The sequence below is a fragment of the Colletotrichum acutatum genome, assembly GCF_030867785.1.
Source record: "Colletotrichum acutatum strain CBS 112980 chromosome Unknown BDZ83scaffold_103, whole genome shotgun sequence".
Taxonomy (NCBI): Eukaryota; Fungi; Ascomycota; class Sordariomycetes; order Glomerellales; family Glomerellaceae; genus Colletotrichum; species Colletotrichum acutatum.
The window spans coordinates 10,455-31,933 of record NW_026849097.1 but is presented as its reverse complement, the minus strand read 5'-3'; the positions used below and the strand labels follow the sequence as shown (position 1 = coordinate 31,933).

Below are 21,479 nucleotides of genomic sequence, written 5' to 3'. Positions count from 1 at the left end.
CGGCGAAGTCTGCCCCATACTTGATGACATGGTTTCTATGGACGCTAGGGTGCCAAGAGGACACGGGGGGGCAGGCTGTCACCAGCAATATCACGGGGGCCGCATCGACTTGAAGCTGCCGGGCAGACCTCCGTGGTAGGCTCGCATGTCGATAAAACACAGCTTCTGATATGCACACTCCTCTGCTCTGCAAGCCGCAGAGTGCGTGAAAATCATTCACTTCTAGGAGAGCTTCTTCAACCGACTGTCACCTTTGTGAAAGAGATACTGCGGCCTGGCAAAGACATGACGAAATTCTGTTTGTCCATCTGTCAACACTTGATGGTTAAAGTCGCTGCCGAGCCATTCAGGGCTCTCGGTTCTATGCAGGGTGCACTATGCAGTCTCGCCCCCAATAGACCGATCTCCTACGACGACAGCGGCAGCCGCGCGCAGGGGCATATGCATCCGACTACGCAGCTCTATCCTCAACTCGGTTCAACTCGCATCAACTGTGGACCATACGGTCCTAGAGCTGCCGAGGGTCTGCGAATATTAGGACACCTCAGTAGTAGCAATAAGATATCCATGCAATGGGTTTGAAACGCTGAGATCAAGTCGATTCTCCATTCCGACTCCCGACTCCTGTTGCGGCTTGCCCCGTCTGCACAGCTGTGGTCCTGCGGATGTTCGAATGTTAAGCCGCAGCGGCCGACCCGTTGCGTTAGTCCTCAGACACCTTAGGGTCCGACGAAAATGGAGCGGAAGGCAATGTGGCTTCCCAGCCTCCATGATCGGAGCATGCAAGACATGCTTTGATGCCCAGCACCAGGCTCGAAATTGATCCTCATTGACTTGCGGAGCTACAAGGCCGTTCCGGAAACACTTCTTGACACACAGAATAGCATCCACATCGGGGCTCTTGCTGGGCCTGAGAGATCCAATACACGCTTTGGAAGGGGTCCAGCAAGCTTTGTCCACCGCTAATCTCACTATACTACGTCGCACTTTGACTTCAGTGGAAACCAACTTGACATGTGATCCTACAGACGGAGGCCAAAGTCTGTGATGGAGGTGTTTGGTATTGTGGCACAGATTGTCGCAGGACACGTCGTGTTCTAGAACGTCCAGCGCGTATGATGATATTGCACGGTGGCATTTGTGCCACCCGCTGTGTGGCTGAGGAGAAAGGTTGGGACTGATGATGTGCATGAACGATCTTGACGTCTGGGGGCGGATAACAGGCCGGCAATCTCAAGGCATCGCCAGCATCCATACATTTACCTTCAGACCATAAGCAATCGGTTTGCTATAGGGAAGCTGGGAGCGCTGGGGATAGACATCATTCCGTAAATGTTACCTCGATCCTCGCTTGAGTATTTAGACAATGACACGAATAGCAAATACGCCGAGGGAAGCTCAAAAAGCTCATTGTTACAACCTGGGATGGCCGGTATCGCAAAGGTATTTCACCGCACAAGCACCGCGGCGGTGGTTTCAACCTACCAAACAGGTGCGGCAGCCACATAATTCGTAGCAGCTCTATACGCGAGAACGAGTCTCGACAGGCTGACACTGGCTGTCAGCCTTCTCGAAGAACCGTCGGACCTGAGCCGATGGCTCTCCGCTAACACCGGCGCGATGTGCTCCGTAGTTTGAAAGTTAATGTGGATGGCGGTGAGTCGGAAGTGGACATCAAAGTCCCCGGCAACGCCACCACAAAGTCGCCAGAAGGCAACTGGGTCAGCATGGAGAAGCGGCACGACTCACGAGTCTACTGCGTTAGAATGGGCAACGGCTCCCTGACTTGCTTCCCTGCTGGCATGCATCTGCTAATCGACAGAGAAGCGAGCGTTTAGAGCAACGACCGGTCAGCCGTCGCCTATTGGTCTGGCTGATGTCTCTTATCGAGTCTACCCCCACATGGATATTTTAGGGCCCGGCAATCTCGGTCAAATTGCGAGGCCCCCACCGTCACCAACCTGCGGGTTTTTGTCGTGTGCCTCTCCTCGCTCGTTGCTGATCAACGAAGCCAACCAAACCACTCTCAATTGTCATCAGAGGAATCGCAGAGCTCTCGGCCGAGGATCGGTGCCTTTGTTCGTCACAAGTTGTGGAACAATCTTGATGCGTCGCTCCTGGGTGCCGTGCCGGATCCATCGTGGTTCCCAGGGTCCATCGGGCAAAGTCGGCCGACCTGCGAGCTTCAGGCTTCAGTCGGTTGCTGGTTTCCAACAGTGTCGGATATTAACGACCATGGTTTTTCGGAGGAGCAAAGAGCGACAAGCGCATGGTCGATCAAGTCTGAAAAGGGTTGCGTCCGCCGTGAAACCCTCGACTGCACCGGTCAGGCATTGAGGAGCCCCGCGTGGGGGTCTGATTCAATTCCGTCCTCACTCTCGCTGACCCAAACAGGGCAGGGAGCATGCCAGCTGCGACCTCGATTCCTGTGGCGTGCGGCCGGTAGGGCGATCAACACCAGATCACCAGTTCGACTTCGCTCTACGGAAACTGAGGCGAAGTCACGGCCTCCATGCTTCAGGGGCGCATGTCCTCCACCATGACGCTTACCACGGTTCCTGGGCGGTAAGAAAGACGGCAGTTGTCTTGTGACGTTCAAACAGGTTCGACTTCGGGTCAGTTAACCCTTCTTGGGATTTTGGTGATTTGCTGGTCGGATTCTCCTGTGCTCTCCATGGCCTGTCTATCAGGTCGAACCTTTAATCCATTTCCTAGCCCAAGAGACTCGCACAGGTTGAATGAGAGGTTGCGTCGGCTTGGTCGAAGTAATCGCTGCTGAATGCTGGTGGTCGCACGTCTGGTTCGAAGAAGAATATTGGGGGATTGAAGACGACTTATAAGTTGCCCTCTTATCTGGGTGCCAGATCTATCAAGGTGTAGGTTTGGCCAACAACGACTTGCTCCAAATAGGGCAGCTGACTCCTTTGCACCATTTTTCTAACAAATTAGCAATGCGATGCCGCCAGAGATCGGCTCGCGTGCGCAATCGTCTCCCTGTCGCGGTATCACTTACTTATCTGCCTTGTCTATCTCTCGTCTATCGTTCTCCTCGGACCTGCCCTATCTGCCAAAGATCAGGGCGTGCTGTGTAAGAACCAGAAACACTGCCCACGCTTCATTGGCCTCGCCGTCCATTTCAATGTCAAGGCGTATCTACGAGGCATTCCCCTCTTATCTCCAGACTCTTGGTTATTCGATCGCGTGCCCACCCTTGCCGCAGTCTATTGCCCGCAGCAGGAAGGCATTGGAGATGGCCTCCCCCTTTGAAGAGTCTCCCTGCAGCGCGCACATGTACGATGTTATGCATGTTTGGCGGCGGGAGGGGAGTGGATGGGGGCATTTTTTTTCTTCTTTCTTTTCTCCCTTTCCTGCAAGTGTGCGCGCCTTCGTCGTGTTTGTTCTTTATCTCTACTCTGCGTGGGATTGTTTCAAGCGCACCTTCTTATCTGGAAGATGGGCGGTCTGGGCGGGAACGAGGGGCTCCTTATCTTTTCTCCAGGTTTTCCTTTCCCCGGATATCGCTTGCCGGTGGACTGTGTGTGTCTTGTCGAGATATAGATGCGAACTGCTGCTGCTGCTGCTGCTCCTGCTGCCGACCTCGACTATTTTGTGACCCCTTGGAGCTTGTTTCTCCCGCTAGTTGACGCATTTGCCGATCCGACGCTCCTCGAACTGCCTAGTGACCTACGAAACGATAACTTGAAACTACTTCACACCGAATATGTGAATGCCTTTCCGGATGAGAGATGGATGGATGATGGCCGATTCGAATGTGACGCGAGTTCGACATGCCAGTCAACACAGCTTGAGTTAGGAGCATCGAACGAGGTGGAAGGGTTGCTCTGGCGGTCTACCGGAGAAGCTCTCGACTACCATGAAGTGGTGCTCCTCAGACAGGAGTTTCCCGTGGGCCCTTTCGATATCGAGGACGACTTCAATTGCACTGGCTCCATCCTGCTGCTACATTTTCGGCCCGGGCGAGCCGAAGGGGTCATGGTGCTGATGGACGATGACCGGTCCGGCAAGTCTGTCGGGCCGCGGTGCCAGGGACTACAAATATGGGATGATGTTGTCGTCCTTACACACGCTGGGGTCTTTTATTGCCAGTCTCTCGGGTTGACGAGATTCGGAGCGACCGAAGCCTATCGCAATCTGTTCGGACCCTTCTTGACTGGCTTCCAGCTTGGCAAGGTCTTGGGGTGGTCTTTGCTGTATCACGGCCCGCGATACACATCAACACCCTCACTCTGCTATACAATACTCGACGGATACTACTTACATAGGAAGACATGACCCGAGAAACGATGCCGACCGCCACGAGAGGATAGAAGAGACGAGGCCTCCAACTCGAAATCCCCATTGATATCCGAAGTCCTGCATCCCTACCTACGATTCGAGACCGATGCGTCGCTGTACACGAGACTCCTTTCTTCAATGCGAACTCCCCTTTCTGGCTTGGAAGGCGGTCGACTTTTTCACTAGCGGATTGTGGGGAGCAGACGCCTTGGAACACGTATCTCTCCTCTCCGAATACGTGAGCCAGAGACTATGGCTCGACAGACATTGTATGGATGGACTTACTACTCGATACTGATGCGACAGATCACGGAAGAGAGGAGCAGGCTAGGATCCTTGGCTACCTGGGAGAAATTAGTATACGGGCAGCGGAGGGTTATAGAGTAAACCTGTCGCAACGGGGCATATGACGGTATAACCTAGATCTGTATAGAGCGCGCCAAGGGAGGTGTTCGGTTGCTCTCGAGTCTCTAGAGGCAGGAGAGGGTTGACTTGTCCTTGGACTGGTCTTCCGTGCGAGGTCAATAGTAGTAGGATGGGAGTCGCAGATAATGAAAGTTCAATGGTACTCTTGTGCCAACTGCATGGCGAATAATGGTGCATCATGTGGACGTGTACCATTCAATACTAGATACGAACACCGGTTGAAAGCCTTCGCGTTTGACGTCTTTTCCGAAGAGAAAGCTCGATAATGGACAGGGAGGGATGAATGTTGGCCAGCCAGCCGGAGCAATAGCAGGATGAATGCCAACAGAGCATTACACTCCATCGCGAGATGTCCATCTTTCGGGGCTTCACGGCCATCTGCTCGGCGGTGGACCGCCCAGGCGAAGTCCTGACGGAGAGGAGCCGGGGGGGTATAAGAATAGCAGAAAGGATGCCAAGGGAAGCATCACGGTCTTTGACCTGTAGTTATCATTCCGTGACAAACATTTATTGCAAAACCGTGCATACCAGATCTCACAGGTCGCGAACTGCAGAACATCTCGAGGACGACAAGGAACCGAGTAGCAGTGGCGGCGGGAATAACAAGATCAAAAACAACATTGGAATACTCGCGGTAGATTATGGACCGGACCCTTCTTCCCCTGGTCCAGGCAGTGATAAGATGATTAAACTAGTCAGACCGAACATTTCATTCACATTGTCGGCGCGTCTAAAGCTAGACTCAACCTAGTAGGTTATCGGCAGATTCACTGCTCCTTGAGACCGCCATAGCCGTATCCGTCTCTGGATATGTCATAAATGAGAAGCAGCGTCGTGGTGTGAGGAAAGAAGAATGGTTGTCTTTACCGTGCGGCACTTCTTCCAGATTGACTTCGAAGCCCTCGCAGTACTACTCGGCCCATGTGACCAAGGGATGCGTCGTCCCCCATAAAGAGTATTAGAAGAAAAGAGTAATACGAGGAGTCTGTTATATAGGTGTAGAAAAACACACGTGGACAGGACGGTTTGATACGAAGTCATTGCTACTGATCTCGAAGAAAAGCCATGTTTAAGTCAGCGATTTACGAGCCGAGCCTTGCGTGGCTTAAAGTTATGGTTCATTCTGCATCTACTGATTGCTCGGGCGGTTCTCCCTGAACTTGTATAGCGAGCTCAAAACTCAATTCACCAGGCTTCAACAGATGCATACACAGCACGCTGTGCCCTCTCCGGACAACGCAGGCTGACGACATTCTCCTCTACATGGTGTCTAGATTCAGAGGATCGTGGATATCCCTGCAGTAGCCCTTTCCACCATGTTCTAGTGATGTGTTTTTGTCCTAGACAAGAGACAACGCCGGTTGTAAGATATGAAGGGAAAACAATCAAGGTTCACCATAGATGGGAATCGACTCTGATTGCCCCGACGAAGGGGGAGCGAAGTGCTGGTTCAGCCACAGGAACGGCCAATCCGATTGCTCCGTCAGTTCCGATAGTGCTGTTGGCAATTTCGTAGAGTTCCAAACCATTAAAAGCGCCAAAGCTATGCATACCCAGAATATCCCAGAAGTCGGAGCAGTGTAAGAGCTCTTGAAGTCACTCTCGATGGGAATGGGCACAATACATGTATGCCACCGAGAGATATATTCAAACCTCGAAGGTTTCGTCTTCCCTGGAACTCGGTAAAATAGGCCGCATCTGTCAAATTTGGGACCGTGTCTTTTGGCGCGACCAAGTTGCGCACATACCTAGGTAGGCTTCACCTCATCAGCGTGTGTTGCAATCCTGAGCCGGACCATGTTGTCGTCAGTCAGTCCAGGCTTCCCATCCGACACATTTCAAGCTTGTGCAAATAAAGCGAGTTATTCTCAGTATAAATGCTGTGAAGACAGCTTCTGTAGACTCGCGGAATAAGCCTCGAGCTATCTGTCTACCAGCCCACCCTCCTGGACCCATCCCTGTGCTTCCGAGCTTGGGATCTTCGCGACCTTTTGTACATGCAAATCCCATCATCTAGATCAATCCGAGGGTATCTTGCTTGACTGATACCTGTCCCCTGAGACGCCGATAACACCATATAGATACTGACCATACCCTTTCGTACACCAACCGCAGTGAGCCCCTTTAGGCACCAGCCGTGAGTTGCTTGTGTCTTTTTAGACAGCGAGCAAAGTCGAGTTTCTTGCCCTCCTTGGGCATGTGAGTGCCGCTTGCAATGCAAAGCACGCGCATGCGAGGGTCATATCGGAGACCAGTAAGAAGCTTGGGCGTAATGAGGAAATACTGCGACGTGTGCTCACGGCAGGCAATCTCCACCATACGTTCATGTACCATGCGCTCGTTACGAGGATCCATACCCTGGTTGATCTCATCAACCACCCGGAAGGGCGACTGCGCCATTGATTGCAGAGCCATCAGGTAAAATATGGTCGAAACAGCACGCTCACCGCCGGACTGGCGATGCTGGTTGAGCTGCTGAAGAGTTTCGTTTTCTCTGTGTCATTGTCAGCAACTGCCATCTCGGCACAAAAAAGGAGCGTGAGACTCTTCAATGAGGGATGTGTGCTTACCTGAACTTGACCATGATATCCAGGGCCCACTGGTCAAAGTCTTCATCCTTGTGGACCCGGATCTCGCCAGCGCAGTTGATCTGCTCGAAATTGTAGCTGAAGGCGTCATTGATTTTACTGATCAGTTCGTCGAGCTGCGGCTCCCACTTCTCGCGAATCTTTGTGATTTGGCGGTTGAGATGGTCGAGCTTAGCCGTAGTGGATTCCATCTTGGCGCGCAGCTTCTCGATCTCCCGGGCCCGCATCTCGAATTCGCGCAGGGCTCCTGGGTTCGCAACATGGATTTGTTCGATTGTGTGTTGCTCGGCTGCGATCTCGTTTTCGACGTCTTCGACGCTCTTGTCCTTGGCCAGAGATTCAAGGAGGTCTTTCCTAGTCTCATCCTGGGCAAAAATCTCAATGACTTTGCCCTGGGCGTCCTCAGCTCGCTGCCTGGTACGCTGAGAGTCCTGGGTCAAGGCAGCAATATTGCGCTTCTCGTCCTCCAACATCTGTACGAGCTCATTATTCCTAGCTTTGAGACCCTGTACGTCAGACTTGGCCTCGATTTCGCGGATCTGAGCCTCGAGCAATGCCTCTTGTGCAGCGCGAACCCCCGCAATAGCCGCGTGGTGCTTCAAGGTGGTCTTAGCCTTGAGTATCGCGGCTTTATCGATATCAAAGCCCAACTGCTGAATGGCCGATCGGGCCTCCTCGACCTCCGCCTTCTTCTGGTCCAAGGCTCTCTTCTCACTTTCTATGTCAAGGTCAGTATCTTCGTTGATAGTATTGTGGTAAGCTGCTTACCAAGCTTGACTGGGATCGCTTGATAAGCGTTGTGGGCTCTCTGGAGCTCATTCTTTCTTTCCTTGAGTGTTTTCTGGAACCGAATTAGTATCAAGGTCTCGAGTGCTCGCGATGTGACTTACAAGGTCGTCATGGATCTCATTCCTCCTGTCGTTGAAACCAGCCATCTGGCCTCGCACTTCGGTGTTTTGAGCTTTCAAAGCGTCAAACTCTGCCTCGACCTCGCTGATCTTGCGTTTGATTTCGCTCTTCTCTGCTTCATCGACTGGTTGATCTGTCCAGAACATGCCTTGCTGAATGCCCCTGGTCATCGTCGAAACGGCTCCGGGGCCAAGATCTTTCCGTCGAGACACTCTGTAGAGCTGGCGACCCGTCGACCAGTTGTTGATCACCTCCCCTTGGACGATTCGATCATATTGGGCGTCGTTGATGTCTTTAAGTGCGATACCCGAAGCATCGATCTTCTTTTCGTTGCAAAGCATCGCGAGCACTGGCTCTGGCCCAGTGATCATGTCCAGTGCAAAAGCGTCCAGTCCTAGGGCGTTCGCCTCGTCCCGACTCATCTTAGGGCGGAACTCATGTAACGGCTTGAGGATTGACCGAACATTGACAGAAAGACTCATGACCTTGTACAGGTAATGACTGAGCTTCTTATGATCTTCGCGAGTCTGCGCCGTGAAACACAGAAAATCGTCGTTGTGTAGCAGTGCTTGGATCTGATCCGAATACCGTTCATCCTTGACTGAGCAGCAGAGAGCGGGTGGCCCAAAGACCTCTTTTTCGAACTTGTCGGCGTTCTCCTGAAGCCAAGCATAGCCCTTGGCCACATCGGGCCATTTCTTCTGGATGAAGCTGAGCATCTGACCCTGTTGAGAATGAAGGCCTTCAAGCTCCCGATTCAGGGCCTGCTTCATGTGCGTCTTGGCATGCCCTTGTTCTTTGATATCTCGAAGCTTGCCTTCAGCTTGACGAGATTCGGCCTCGAGCTCTCGGAGTTGATGCTCTTTCTCTCGCTATGAATCATGTTAGTTTATAATGCCAAACGTTGGGCTGCGTGACTTACAATTTGGGTGTTGTGTTCTGTGGCGTTAAATTCTGCCGGCTTATTCTTTTTTTGATTTTCCAAAAGCCCTATTTTGCTTCGAATCTTGCCTAACTCTTGCTTTTTGAATTCGAACCCCTTCTTACTACTCTCGATGTTGCCCTCTATTGTCTTGACCTGTTCGTCAACATCCTCAATCTTGTTGAGTGCTACGTCGGCCGCAGCCTCTGTGCGTCGTAGAGCTTCTTTCCGACTGCGAACCACAGCCGACACCCTTTCGTGGTACACTTGCTTCTGGTTGACAGCTTGCAGGGACGGCGCAGCCTCATGCTCAAGCTTCCGCAGGTTTTTCTGGGCAAGCTTTTCCTGCTGCCTCTTCTCCTTGTAGAGGGCTTTAGACTCGAGATAATCCGCTACCGCTCTGGCATCGGTGAGGTCAACAATCTTTTGCAGGGCCTCCTCTCGCTCGCGAAGTCTATCGACGTCGTGCTGCATGTAATTCTGTCGGTCCTCGAGCTGCTTTAAATGGTCGCCGGCGGAATCGGTCCCACGCTGAAGCTCCTTTCGATCCTTGTGAAGATCCTGCAGACTCTTTTGCCAGTCTAGCATCTGCTGCGGCGCTGCAGCACGCAGAGTTTCGTGAAGTAGGTCTATTGGTGTAGCGGAAGCAAACTCAACGACGCGGTCTTGGGGTAAAAACTGGCACAGATTGTCGACCTGAATCTTCAGATCTCTCATCAACCCTTGGATAGCTTTGTGTGACGAATCCTTGCCATTCAGCCACCATTTTTGGCTGTTTCTTTCGCGGTCGATTTGGACCCGAATAACGTGATGTGATCGGTCCTCTGGTCGGCGCTGTAATTCAATCTCGATGACAGCAGAAGGCTTCCCGTGCTTGACAAACTCCTTGACATTGCCTGCGCGCCCCAAATGTTTCGGACTGAAGCCAAGGCCGAGGCATATGGCGCAGACAAGCGAACTCTTTCCCGTTCCGTTGGGCCCAATGACCATATTCAGGTTGGGACCAGGGAAAAATTCGGCGAGTTCGTATGTGACAAAATTCTCGACTTTCACCCGGCGGATTGCGCCAGGCGAAAAGCCATCTTCGTCGCCTCGGCTCGATGTGCTCTTGGATCCATTTGTACGAGACCCGTTCGGTAATGCGTGCTCATCGTCGTCCTCGGAATTGTTGGCGTGTCGGCTCAGGCGGGGGCGCTTGGTACCTTCAGAGCCATCGGAACACGGTTCTGAATCGTCGTCCTCGATGTCGCGTCGTCTGCGACGACTTGAGGGATGGGAGGGCATTTCCGGTCGATGAGGTGGTGTAGCTAGGAGCAGAGGCGTGGTAAAGAAGTCGGTAGAGTCGGTAAAGGGTGGTGCCGATCTGAGGGAGGCTACCTTACCTCCGGTCGTTGGCGTTGGTGGTCGTCGAGTGCGACGCGAAGTAATTAATTTGGACGCGTCGGATCTCACCCCGCGCGCCACACTCCCTGTACCTTTGGTGTAGGCTCCCTTCGTCGTTGAGGAAGGAGCTAGGAGGGTCTGATTACATAAGGATCGAGGAAGCTGCTTATCTAATAATGCTCTGGCATGTAGCTGCCCGGCGCAAGGTGGTAACAGTGGTGGGGTTGGTGGGGCTCTCAGCTGCCGTGCGCTCCAGCGTAGGTAGGTCCCGTCCGGTGCATCTCAGTGGGGCTGAGGTCCGCACGGATTCCAGTGCCGCGGGTGGCTGCCAACTTCATCCCTTAACATCAGCCGGTTGTTGATCCGTCGTCCGATACGGCCAACGTCGTCTATCGCGCCCCGATGCCCCCCTTCTCAGGAATGTTCGCTGACACCTGATGAAACCCTTCGTCAGTTTTCTTCGCAAGGTGTGGTGACACCTGTCGAGGATGCTTCGTAAGTGAGGTTGTGGGTGTGACCCCCCTCATCCATAGAATCGTCCACAATGTGATTGTACCTCAAGTACGCCAGAAGAAAGAGGCAGCTGTCACCTACAAGAACGACACGTAGGTGCCCTGAATGGTACTTCACTCGCAGACAAAGTATGGCGAAAACTCCTTTGGCAGGAGCAACGCTTGTAAGTGAGATAGCCTCGAAAATCGACGATGATAAGAATGACCAGAAACCAAAAATGACGTCCGAGGGAGGCAAGTGTGATGGGTGACAAACTCAGAATAGGGCGCCATGAGCGCCTCGAGTTTTTCTTGCTTGGTTCCTTCCCCAACGTCAGGTGAGATGTCTGGTAGCCGAATTCTAGAGCTCCGCCTCCATTCCAGTTGCCCTTGGCTACTTCGGAGCGTGAACCCCAGTGAGACCTTACCGCTGCTGTATTCGTCCTTTCAACGGGCCTCGAGGTCGCTCCTTGAAAGGGGGCAACGTCTGCCTGCTGTCTCCCTTCGAACATTCTATTTTCTGCCGATTGCCTCACCTGCCCCAGCACCCTGGCTCCCACTTGCATTCCCTTCTCCTACCACAACACCTCTGCCTTGACTCTGCGCGTCTTGGGCTTTTCCCCCGTCACCACTCGGATATCCGCGCTGCCTTTCTTTCTCCCACCTCCAAACACCATCACACACCACTCTCTCGATATCGTCTGGCTTTTTTGGCAATCAGTCTATCAAAAAAATCCATCCATTCGTTCAGATCCTGGCCGTCATCACCCTCTCTTCTTTCTCACTCACTTAATCTACCCAGGATCCTTATCTCCTTTCCCAAACATCTCCCTGTTCAACGTCTTAAATACGGTTGACATCGCCACTTGCCGTACTCGAAACCGATCATGTTCTGACCGCGACCCCGGAACTACCGCTGAAATGTCCGAGACTGGTCGGACGAGGGCCTCGGCCTCTCAAGCCCGGGCGCCTCTCGCGGACGCGACGCAACGCATCAATAATGCTTCCTCCAAAATCCCCGTCAAATCATCAAAGTCACGCGACAAAACCACCGGTCATTCACAGAATGCTGCCGCTTCGGATCGCCAACGCCATACCAACGACTGTGACCCGCCGGTCTCTGGAGCGAGAGCCACAGCTGCTTCGGCTGGTCCACCTAGCGCTCGAAACCCTGCTGTTGCAAGAGCGCGAGCATCACATGATGTCGACCCGTCGAAGCGCATGTCTCAGGCATCTCAGGCCTCCACGACCACGTCGAGCAAGAGAAGCAGCGGATATGCTTACAAGACACACATTGGTCCCTGGTTGTTGGGCAGAACACTCGGAAAGGGCTCATCGGCTCGCGTGAGACTCTGCAAGCATCGTCTGTCTGGTGAATTGGCCGCCGTCAAAATTGTGCCCAAGAAGACAGCCTATCTGATCCAAGCTGGCAGTCTTGCTGAACTACACGACTACGACGACAGTTTGCCCGAGAAGATCAATGGCGAGATGCGTGTGCCTCTTTCAATCGAGCGAGAAGTGGCCATTTTGAAGCTGGTCGATCACCCCAATGTTATGAAGGTGTATGATATTTGGGAGAATCGATCAGAGATGTTGGTTGTCACTATCGCATTGAGACAAGCTCCAAGCTAATTTTTGAATAGTTATCTGGTACTTGAGTATGTTGAACAAGGCGACTTATTCGACTACATCAATACCAACGGTCGGTTCACTGAGGAAGACGCCATGTTTCTCTTTCGGCAAATGATGAGCGCCCTTCAATATTGTCATTCCTTCAACATCTGCCATCGAGACCTCAAGCCCGAGAATATCCTGTTGACCCCCGACAACAAGGTAAAAATTGCCGACTTCGGCATGGCCGCTTTGCATCAATCTTCGGAGCACCGACTTGTGACGGCTTGCGGCAGTCCTCACTACGCTGCCCCTGAGCTCTTGAAGCACAAGCACTATCGAGGAGATAAAGCCGATATTTGGTCTCTGGGCGTCATTCTCTATGCCCTTCTAGCCGCGTGCCTGCCCTTCGATGACCCCGACATTGGTGCACTGCTCCAGAAAACCAAGAGGGGCATATACGAGATCCCAGATTTCTTGAGCCCTGAAGCCAAAGATCTCATCCGTCGCATGCTTGTGGCCAATCCTGATACAAGAATTAGCATCAAGGAGATGTGGCAGCATCCACTGATTCGGAAGTACGATTATCTCGACGACCTTGGCAACAACTATCAACTCAACGACCTCCGCAAGGGCTTTCACTACACCCCGCTGAAGCCTCATGAAGTTGACCCTCATCTGGTTAGGCAGCTTCGGTCACTATGGCACATGCTCACCGAACACCAGATCAAGTTGAAGCTCATGGACTCTGCGTATGTACAGTTCCTGGCCCGCTGATTTGGCAAAAAGCTAACTTGACCCAGGAAAAACGACCAGAAGCTGTTCTACTGGCTTCTTCACAGCTACCGCCAGAAGCAGCTGGAGAATTTCCTCCCCGAGTTGTCGCAGTCTCCTAGTGACTACCATCATCTCCATGAACCTGTTTGGAAGAAGAGGGTATCCACTGTCGAGTTCAACCAGCCCAGAGCAGACGGAACGGGCAGAAGTGTCTCGCGCTTCACAGTCATCTCCCATGTTGCGGAGACAGATGATGGAACAATTCAGAGCTACGATCCTTACAACTCGAGCCGGCCTATGCGAGGGCATTCTCAGGCAAGCCATGCAAAGATTGTCGTTCATCGCAATCGTCGCGGCTCCATGAAGCGGGACAATACACAGACATCGCAACTGTCACGCATCAAGACAGGCTCGACGCTGCGTCACTCACGCGTCAACTCCCAGCGAACAACACACTCTGGCCGCTTCCAGTCTCCCCGCAGCTCAATGAATTCGCTCCATAGCAGCAGACAAGGAACCTCTTATAGCAGACCGGCTTCCCGTCACAAGCGAGGTATCGACTTTTCTCACATAAGAAAGAAGTCTACCGATACCCACGCCGACAAGCGTCGTCGAGGTGCCCCGGGCGTCATTGGAGAGGAAACTTACCTGAAGCGTCCGCAATCTCCAATCAGTCCGCCAAAGCGCATTTCTATGATGGACAGACCTAGACCAAAGCTGAAGATTGTGAAGCCTCAGGATCCAGCGGTCATTGTTAACGAGGAAGTTCGGCACTTCAGCAACAGCATCGCAAAGGACTGCGATGAAGCCTTCAACAGCTTCCTATCTGTCGATGAGACAACAGAGCTGGTTTTGGAAGACAAGAGTAGTGGTATCAAGAGAGAGCCTACGGGCCTGTCTTTGAGCCCAGTAACACCCTCTCCCGAGACTTTGACGAATCCTTACCATCCATGGGACACTCGACCCTTGCCGCCTTTGCCGCCTCCCAAATCGACGCCATCCTCGATTTCGGAATCTGAGAGGCCTAGCAAGAACTACGACCATCCTAAGGACGCACAGCATTCTGGCCGGGTCGGAAAGTTTGTTGATCAAGTCAATCGTCTAGGTTTTCCTACTCTACTTCCTAAGCAAGACCGCCGTACTGTATCCGCACCTACACATAGTCAAAGCAAAGTGACTGGTCGCTTGCCGGCAATCAACGAGAATGGGCGAGACTCGGAGTCTTCATCCCACTGGGGAGATGCTGACCGGAACAGGGTTGTATCTGCCCCGCCCAAGACCCCTGGCGGATACGCTGAAAATGATGGTCTTGATTATCTGGTCCAAGCAGGAGAGACCATCCGTGTTGTCAACTCGCCCAGTGCAACGAGTCCGATCCCGAAGCCTCTGAACGTGCGAAAGAAGACAGCCGAGCGACCAGCTTACGAGGACCAGGTCGAGGAGCGCTACGTCTACATGCATGGCGCGTCGGGTACAGATGAACCATCAACTCCATCTGCTGCTACTTATGGAAGTAGCACAACGAAGCAGAAGAAGTCCTCGTGGTTCAAGCGGTATTCAAAGGATAGCACTTCTAGAGAGGGTAGCATCAATACCGAGGCAACTCAAGAAACCCAGACATACAGCATGACAACGCAATCTACAGCCCCAAGCCGCTCGGAGACAAAGATCCACGAGCATCCTCCCCCGGTTGCAACCAAGAAGAAGGGCTTCGGCTTGCTTTTCTGGAAGAGCAGCAAGGCCAAGTCAGAGGGGAAGATGGCGATTGCGGGTGAGCTACGAATTACGAAGATTGTACCCATTGAGCATGCCTCACTAACATATGTCACAGGTCCAGATTACGATGACTCTTCCTCTCCCGACGACCGAAGAGCTATCGGACACGAAACGAGCCGGAAATCAGTTAAGAGCTGGAACGCCTCTGAGAAGGGAGCTCGGACAATTGCGGTTCATCAAAACTGGCTGGCTCGCCTGTTCGGGGTCAAGCCCGCGACGAGCTACGTGTGTCTGGTCATGTCACGCAAGCGAGCTCGGCAGGAAATGGTCATTCTCCTCAAAGACTGGCGACGTTATGGTATGAGAGATATCCAGGTCGAGAAGGAGAGAAATATTGTGTTTGCCCGAGTTGGGGCGCAGAATTGTAAGTTGTTATCCAACTCTCCATCACAAAGCCATACTTTTTCCCCCCTTACTAACTTCTATCGCAGACTTAGGCATGAAGGAAGTTGCATTTGCCGCGGAGATTATGACAGTGATCGAGCACGGGAAGAAAGGTCCCCTCTGCATTGTACGATTTACACAAGAGCGCGGGGCGGCCAGCAGTTTCCACAAGGTTGTGGACACGGTTCGAACGGTGTTCGGATCGCGAGGGCTGGTTGTCGCCGACAAGTCCAAGGAGAAGATGATGATCAAAACGCTCAATTCCTGAGGATGGACGAGATTGCATTTGGCGTCAGAAGGCGGGCGGCGACATTTTTCTTTGGGGCACCGGCTCGGGAGGTTGCTTGACTGAGGATCGACGGGTTCCCCCCACGATTCTGCTTTTTCTTTCCTCACTTTTTCTTGCCAGTCACATACCTGGGATCAAGCATAGGCTGGGCATTTTCTTTTCGGAGGACAGGGATTGATTCAATGCGAGCATGGACTACGGATGCGGCTCGACATCAAGGGCCTTGGAGAGCATTGGAGGAACTGGAGGATGGATAATTACTGTGGTTGGATGGCTTTCCCAGCACTGCAGCTGAGGTTTATATCCATATCACGATGGATTGGTGGTTTGGAGATTCCGTCCGATGATTGAGATTATTCTTGAGCCATCAACAGTTTCTTTGTATGGCTGAGAGGCAAGGAGGCTATTGTTCATAGAGTCGAGCTGCATAGGTACCCAAAAAGTTGATTGCTATTACATTACAGAGGAGGGCTGTTGTGTTCTCGACACCTAACTCAATGTGTGTTGTTCTAGGTGGCGGCAAGGGCCGGAAACTGTCGGCATGCACGAGGACACTGATTGGAGTACGCGGAGCTGGGGTAGCACGTCTGCCAGACCTCGGCAGCTCGGTGAATCGGATCTAGAGGTGGTGAACTCGAGCCACGGGTAAGGATCCATGTGTCCCGCGTCACAAGAGCTCGGCAAGTGGAGAGAGCATTTGGTTTCTTAAGCATGCCAAGGTAAAGTTGAGTGCCGATTTGGTGATATCTGCAGGTTGCTTGTTTCTCGCTTTCAATCATGCTCCCATTCGAGATTCCGAGGAGGAGTTGATGCGCAACGAGCTCAACCTCCTAGTTTTAAGATGCAGCCGTATGTGGATCTCCGGCAGACCCTTATTCTTACCTTACCTACCCCAGAGACGGAGACGAGCTTCAATTGCGGGCCTCGCCTCCGTCGAGCATGGCTTTCGCCGGCGGCGACAGTGCATTTTTCCCTTATCGCGGCCGGATCCGACTTCGGCCTAGGGAACTGGGATTTTTGGGCGGGTACGTTGGGATACGGGGTTGCGAAAGCACGCAAGGCCATGACTTGGGGTAGAAAGAATTTGCACATAATTGCTCGATTGTATCGAGTAAGACATTCAATTGAGTGAGGTGGTTCAAGTAGTTTTGTAGTAATCAAGGTAAGGTAGCTGGCAGAGATGGCCATTGTTGCTGTCGATTTTCTCTGCAAGTCTTATCGCATTCTGACCCCACCATGCAATGCCCATGTCACTGTCAGCCCAATCAGACCTTCCAGAGGCATTGCAATGAGGTCACTGCGAAGCAAGGCCCCTCGCTGGAAGGCAGGTGTGGTGTTGCTGGGTTAAGTTCTCACTCGGATCAGAACCCGAGCTCGACTGCCATAGAAAGTGCATGGAAGGCAAGGGCCACAGGCAGGTACATGCCATGAAGCAAGCTGGATGAGCACATGCAAAGTCACTGTCCTTGCCGCAGAGTAGACTTGGAGGTTCCCGTCGGCTTCTTTTCGTGGTCTGGTTTCACTCTTTCCCCACACTTTCACAAGCGTCTGGTGTCTGCCTCTCTTTGACGAGCTCAAGGAACCTCCCTTTGTAACCCGATCTCCAACATCAACCACAACGCATGGACGCCTCTCTCTCTCTCTCTCTTTCGTCCTTCCCCTCTCCTCTTCTCCCCGCGGTCCGGCTGTGAAGCTCTCCATCCACCCGAATCAGCCCGATCACTGCCGACCCAGGTATGGTCGCTGGCTGTTTCTGGGTCCCTGACTAAACTGTGATGATACTATCCTAGTACAAAAGATGGTTAGGCCTATGGACCTTTCCCTTCGGCTACCATTCCGCCAATTTGCATGTACCTCGGGTGGATCCCGAGAGGTTCCCCAGGTCCCTCTTTTTACCACTTCCTCTCCTGGCCTACTCAATAGAAGTCTGCGCATGCATCATTCCTGCCCTTGTCATGGATGATGGGCGCCGGCCAACCCCTCGCTCGACTCGTCTATGCCGAGCTTGCGACGGCACTCGCCCAGGTCCAACGCGCCAAACCCCCCGTCGGGAGCTGTCTTCTTTAATAATTACATAGTGCCTTGCATTCTTCGTCCGGTAGCCAGCAAACCTACTTATTCCGTCTATTTCTTCCAGAACACCCAGCCTCATACTTCCTTTATACTTCGTCCATCCCAATCCAATTGCTCTCGTTCTCCTTGAAAACTAAAGATACCCCGCGTACTACGCTTACCATAACCGTCCTGTCTCACGACGAAGCTTGTGCGCATTCCTCTTACACGTGAAAACCTTCCTACGACAACCTGCCAGTACAGTCGCCGACCGGGAGATCCTACCATTTGCGTACTACTCAACACTAAACACCATCACGAAGTGTAGACACACACCTACACATATTCACACATAATGGCTACCACCGAAGCAATTCTCCAAGGCGTCAACGTCCTGGGCAACGTCACGGATGCTCAGCGCAAGATCCTCACCCCCGACGCCCTCGCCTTCCTGGCTCTGTTGCACCGCTCTTTCAATGCCACTCGCAAGTCACTGCTCGAGCGCCGCAAGCTCCGCCAGGCCGAGCTGGACCGCGGCGTCCTGCCCGACTTCCTCCCCGAGACGAAGCACATCAGAGAGAACTCCACATGGAAGGGTGCCCCGCCGGCCCCCGGCCTGGTTGACCGTAGAGTCGAGATCACCGGTCCCACCGATCGCAAGATGGTCGTCAATGCTCTGAACTCGAATGTCTGGACTTACATGGCTGATTTCGAGGGTGAGTCTGCTCCATATCGGACTACGTACTCAAACCCAATGGAATACTGTACTGACAATTCTCCACACTAGACTCGAGCGCACCAACCTGGGATAACATGGTCAATGGCCAAGTGAACCTGTACGATGCCAACCGCCGCAAGGTCGACTTCAAGCAGGGGTCCAAAGAATACAAGCTCCGCACCGACCGTACTCTGCCTACTCTGATTGTCCGACCCCGTGGCTGGCACTTGGAGGAGAAGCACGTCACCGTTGACGGCGAGCCCATCTCTGGCTCTCTCTTCGACTTTGGCCTCTACTTCTACCACAATGCCCGTCAGACTATTGATATTGGCATTGGCCCGTACTTCTACCTCCCCAAGATGGAGTCCCACCTCGAGGCCCGCCTGTGGAACGACGCTTTCAACCTGGCCCAGGACTACGTCGGTGTCCCTCGCGGCACCATTCGCGGAACCGTCCTGATCGAGACTATCCTGGCCGCGTTTGAGATGGACGAGATCATCTACGAGCTGAGAGACCACAGCTCCGGCCTCAACTGTGGTCGCTGGGACTACATCTTCAGCACCATCAAGAAGTTCAGGAACAACTCCAACTTTGTCCTGCCCGACCGCAGCGCCGTCACCATGACGAGCCCCTTCATGGACGCCTACGTGAGTCCCCTCGCGCCCTCTCGCGTGGTTGTATAGAGGAAGGACTAACCCCGTGCCACAGGTCAAACTTCTCATCCAGACCTGCCACAAGAGAGGCGTTCACGCCATGGGCGGCATGGCTGCCCAAATTCCCATCAAGGACGACAAGGCCGCCAACGACAAGGCGATGGAAGGCGTCCGCGCCGACAAGCTGCGCGAGGTGCGCGCTGGTCACGACGGGTGAGTCTGCTGCTGTTCTTTCCTAGTGGTATTGAGTTACCCATTAACACAATATCAAAGCACATGGGTCGCTCACCCTGCTCTGGCTTCGATTGCCTCTGAAATCTTCAACAAGAACATGCCCACGCCCAACCAGCTCTTTGTCCGTCGTGAGGACGTCAAGATTGGCCAGAACGATTTGTTGAACATGAACGTGCCGGGCAAGATCACCGAGGAGGGTATCAAGAAGAACCTCAACATTGGCCTCGGCTACATGGAGGCCTGGATCCGTGGCGTCGGCTGCGTTCCCATCAATTTCCTCATGTAAGTTCCACGAGCTGCTGGCCGTTTCCCCCTTTTAAATCACATCATCAAGAGAAAAGCTCACATACGTGTGTAGGGAGGACGCCGCTACCGCCGAGGTCTCTCGCTCTCAGCTCTGGCAATGGGTCAAGCACGGCGTGTCCACCGCCGAGGGCAAGAAGGTCGACAAGGCCTACGCTCTCAAGCTCCTCAAGGAGTCCGCCGACGAGCTCGCCAGCAAGGCGCCCAAGGGTAACAAGTACCACCTCGCCGCGCAGTACTTTGCCGGGCAAGTCACTGGTGAAGATTATGCCGATTTCTTGACCACGTAAGTCTACATCATGCCACTTGCAATCCCACAATGCCGCCGCCGCCACCACCACCACCACCACCACCACCACCAGCATCGGGGCTTTATCTTTGCGCCCCGTGGCTTTGGCCCGCTGGTGGTTGTTTATCATGTAGCAAATGTGCTAACTTGACCAACAGCCTCCTTTACGATGAGATCACCGTCGTCGGTAGCGCACGCCCTGCTTCCAAATTGTAAACCGGGAGGACTAGTTGATAGCTCGCTTCCGAAGCGAAGGAGGTCACGCGCGAGATGTCATGCGTAATGGATTTTTTGGTTGGTGCCTCTTAACGGGATAATTATCAGGCACATTTGAAGTATTGTTTCGCCGAACGGGTTGGGTCTCGGGCCAAAGGCTTTCTGGGTCGAAAATTTGCCGGCCAGAATTTGGACATCTGCTTTGATGTATTGGGTCTACGAATGTAAGAATGAATGAGATTGAAAATTGATTTCAAGTTTATGAGTTACACACCCCCTCCATATCACTACGAGTCACGCCGTATCGTGACTTTCGGCTCATGAAGCCCAATGAGGGTTCGAAATTCTCCAAAGTCTACACGTCAACGACGGCGATAAGTTGAGGTGGTGGGCTTGGCCGTTGATGAGAAGCACTATTCGGTGTGAGTGAACCCGGACCTAGATCCGTGGCTTGACTACTTCAAGTTGGAGCCGGGTTTGAGGCAAATAGCCGCAGCCGAGATTTTGGAAAGTTACTGTTCCCGAGATGTGCTCGTGAATCTCTTGGCTCATAGCCACTGTCTTCCGTGGTTGACCGTAGTCCGCAGTTCGGCGAGACACGAAGCTGATGATGGAGTCTGTAGTGGACCCCGCCACCGGGTTTCTTCTTTTGCCTTGCCCCCTTCCCAAGCCGTTGCCCGTCACGTATGAATACTATCTGATGGATCGACATGCGTGGATAACTGTTGGGCTGTGCGTATGTGAGGGGCGTGTAAGTTCTGAGTCGTGTCGACGACGGTTCGCTCGTCGAAGGTGAGGGAAGAAGAAACACGGTGCACCTAAACAGATAATCAGGTGGAGACGGACCCTTCATGCAGGTTCCTATTGAGACTCCGGTCCGCTTTCAAGGTCCAGTAAGGCGTGAAAGAAGGCCATATCGTTGGTATCAATGACGTCTTATACATTGCACGTGTTGCACTTATGGTTGAAGGAATGTGCTAGGGAGTTTGAGAAATCCCCACCTAGGAAAGATATGGGATACTTGACATGTCAGCAGAGGCATGGGAAAGGAAAGGTGAAGGAATAAGAAAACTTCGAATCGGCACCGCTGGCCATCGATATTCGAAATCTCTTGAGGAGGCCTCTAGGGGCGGGCCGCGATGGTGCGGCGCGGTGAAGGATG

General features: G+C 53.0%; 4 protein-coding genes across 4 annotated transcripts; 2 read left to right on the top strand and 2 right to left on the bottom strand.

Annotated features, from left to right (window-relative positions):
• Positions 1 to 336: 336 nt before the first annotated feature.
• Positions 337 to 1,546, bottom strand: BDZ83DRAFT_20492 (uncharacterized protein). Its single transcript, XM_060501670.1, has one exon. The coding sequence runs from the start codon at positions 1,189 to 1,191 to the stop codon at positions 535 to 537; it is 657 nt and encodes a 218-aa protein (XP_060361116.1). The 5' UTR covers positions 1,192 to 1,546; the 3' UTR covers positions 337 to 534.
• A 5,300-nt stretch (positions 1,547 to 6,846) lies between these two features.
• BDZ83DRAFT_586117 (RecF/RecN/SMC N terminal domain-containing protein) lies at positions 6,847 to 10,425 on the bottom strand (the record flags this gene model as incomplete). Its single annotated transcript, XM_060505914.1, has 5 exons — positions 6,847 to 7,216; positions 7,293 to 8,028; positions 8,079 to 8,151; positions 8,201 to 9,091; positions 9,142 to 10,425. 5 exons carry the CDS (start codon positions 10,423 to 10,425, stop codon positions 6,847 to 6,849), a joined length of 3,354 nt encoding a protein of 1,117 aa, XP_060361115.1.
• Positions 10,426 to 11,775: 1,350 nt separating this feature from the next.
• Positions 11,776 to 16,317, top strand: BDZ83DRAFT_20387 (uncharacterized protein). Its single transcript, XM_060501668.1, has 4 exons — positions 11,776 to 12,607; positions 12,659 to 13,378; positions 13,430 to 15,543; positions 15,611 to 16,317. The coding sequence occupies exons 1-4, from the start codon at positions 11,937 to 11,939 to the stop codon at positions 15,829 to 15,831; spliced, it is 3,726 nt and encodes a 1,241-aa protein (XP_060361114.1). The 5' UTR covers positions 11,776 to 11,936; the 3' UTR covers positions 15,832 to 16,317.
• A 1,815-nt stretch (positions 16,318 to 18,132) lies between these two features.
• Positions 18,133 to 20,620, top strand: BDZ83DRAFT_20325 (malate synthase). Its single transcript, XM_060501664.1, has 6 exons — positions 18,133 to 18,620; positions 18,692 to 19,269; positions 19,331 to 19,488; positions 19,549 to 19,791; positions 19,868 to 20,098; positions 20,260 to 20,620. The coding sequence occupies exons 1-6, from the start codon at positions 18,260 to 18,262 to the stop codon at positions 20,315 to 20,317; spliced, it is 1,629 nt and encodes a 542-aa protein (XP_060361113.1). The 5' UTR covers positions 18,133 to 18,259; the 3' UTR covers positions 20,318 to 20,620.
• The last annotated feature ends 859 nt before the right edge of the window (positions 20,621 to 21,479 follow it).

Coding starts and splice junctions, on each gene's coding strand:
- BDZ83DRAFT_20492 (XM_060501670.1), bottom strand. CDS start 1,191: ATGCACATCATCAGTCCCAACCTTTCTCCTCAGCCACACAGCGGGTGG.
- BDZ83DRAFT_20387 (XM_060501668.1), top strand. CDS start 11,937: ATGTCCGAGACTGGTCGGACGAGGGCCTCGGCCTCTCAAGCCCGGGCG. Junction 12,608..12,658: donor TGGGAGAATCGATCAGAGAT/GTTGGTTGTCAC, acceptor ATTTTTGAATAG/TTATCTGGTACTTGAGTATG. Junction 15,544..15,610: donor CCGAGTTGGGGCGCAGAATT/GTAAGTTGTTAT, acceptor CTTCTATCGCAG/ACTTAGGCATGAAGGAAGTT.
- BDZ83DRAFT_20325 (XM_060501664.1), top strand. CDS start 18,260: ATGGCTACCACCGAAGCAATTCTCCAAGGCGTCAACGTCCTGGGCAAC. Junction 19,489..19,548: donor GTGCGCGCTGGTCACGACGG/GTGAGTCTGCTG, acceptor ACAATATCAAAG/CACATGGGTCGCTCACCCTG. Junction 19,792..19,867: donor GTTCCCATCAATTTCCTCAT/GTAAGTTCCACG, acceptor ATACGTGTGTAG/GGAGGACGCCGCTACCGCCG.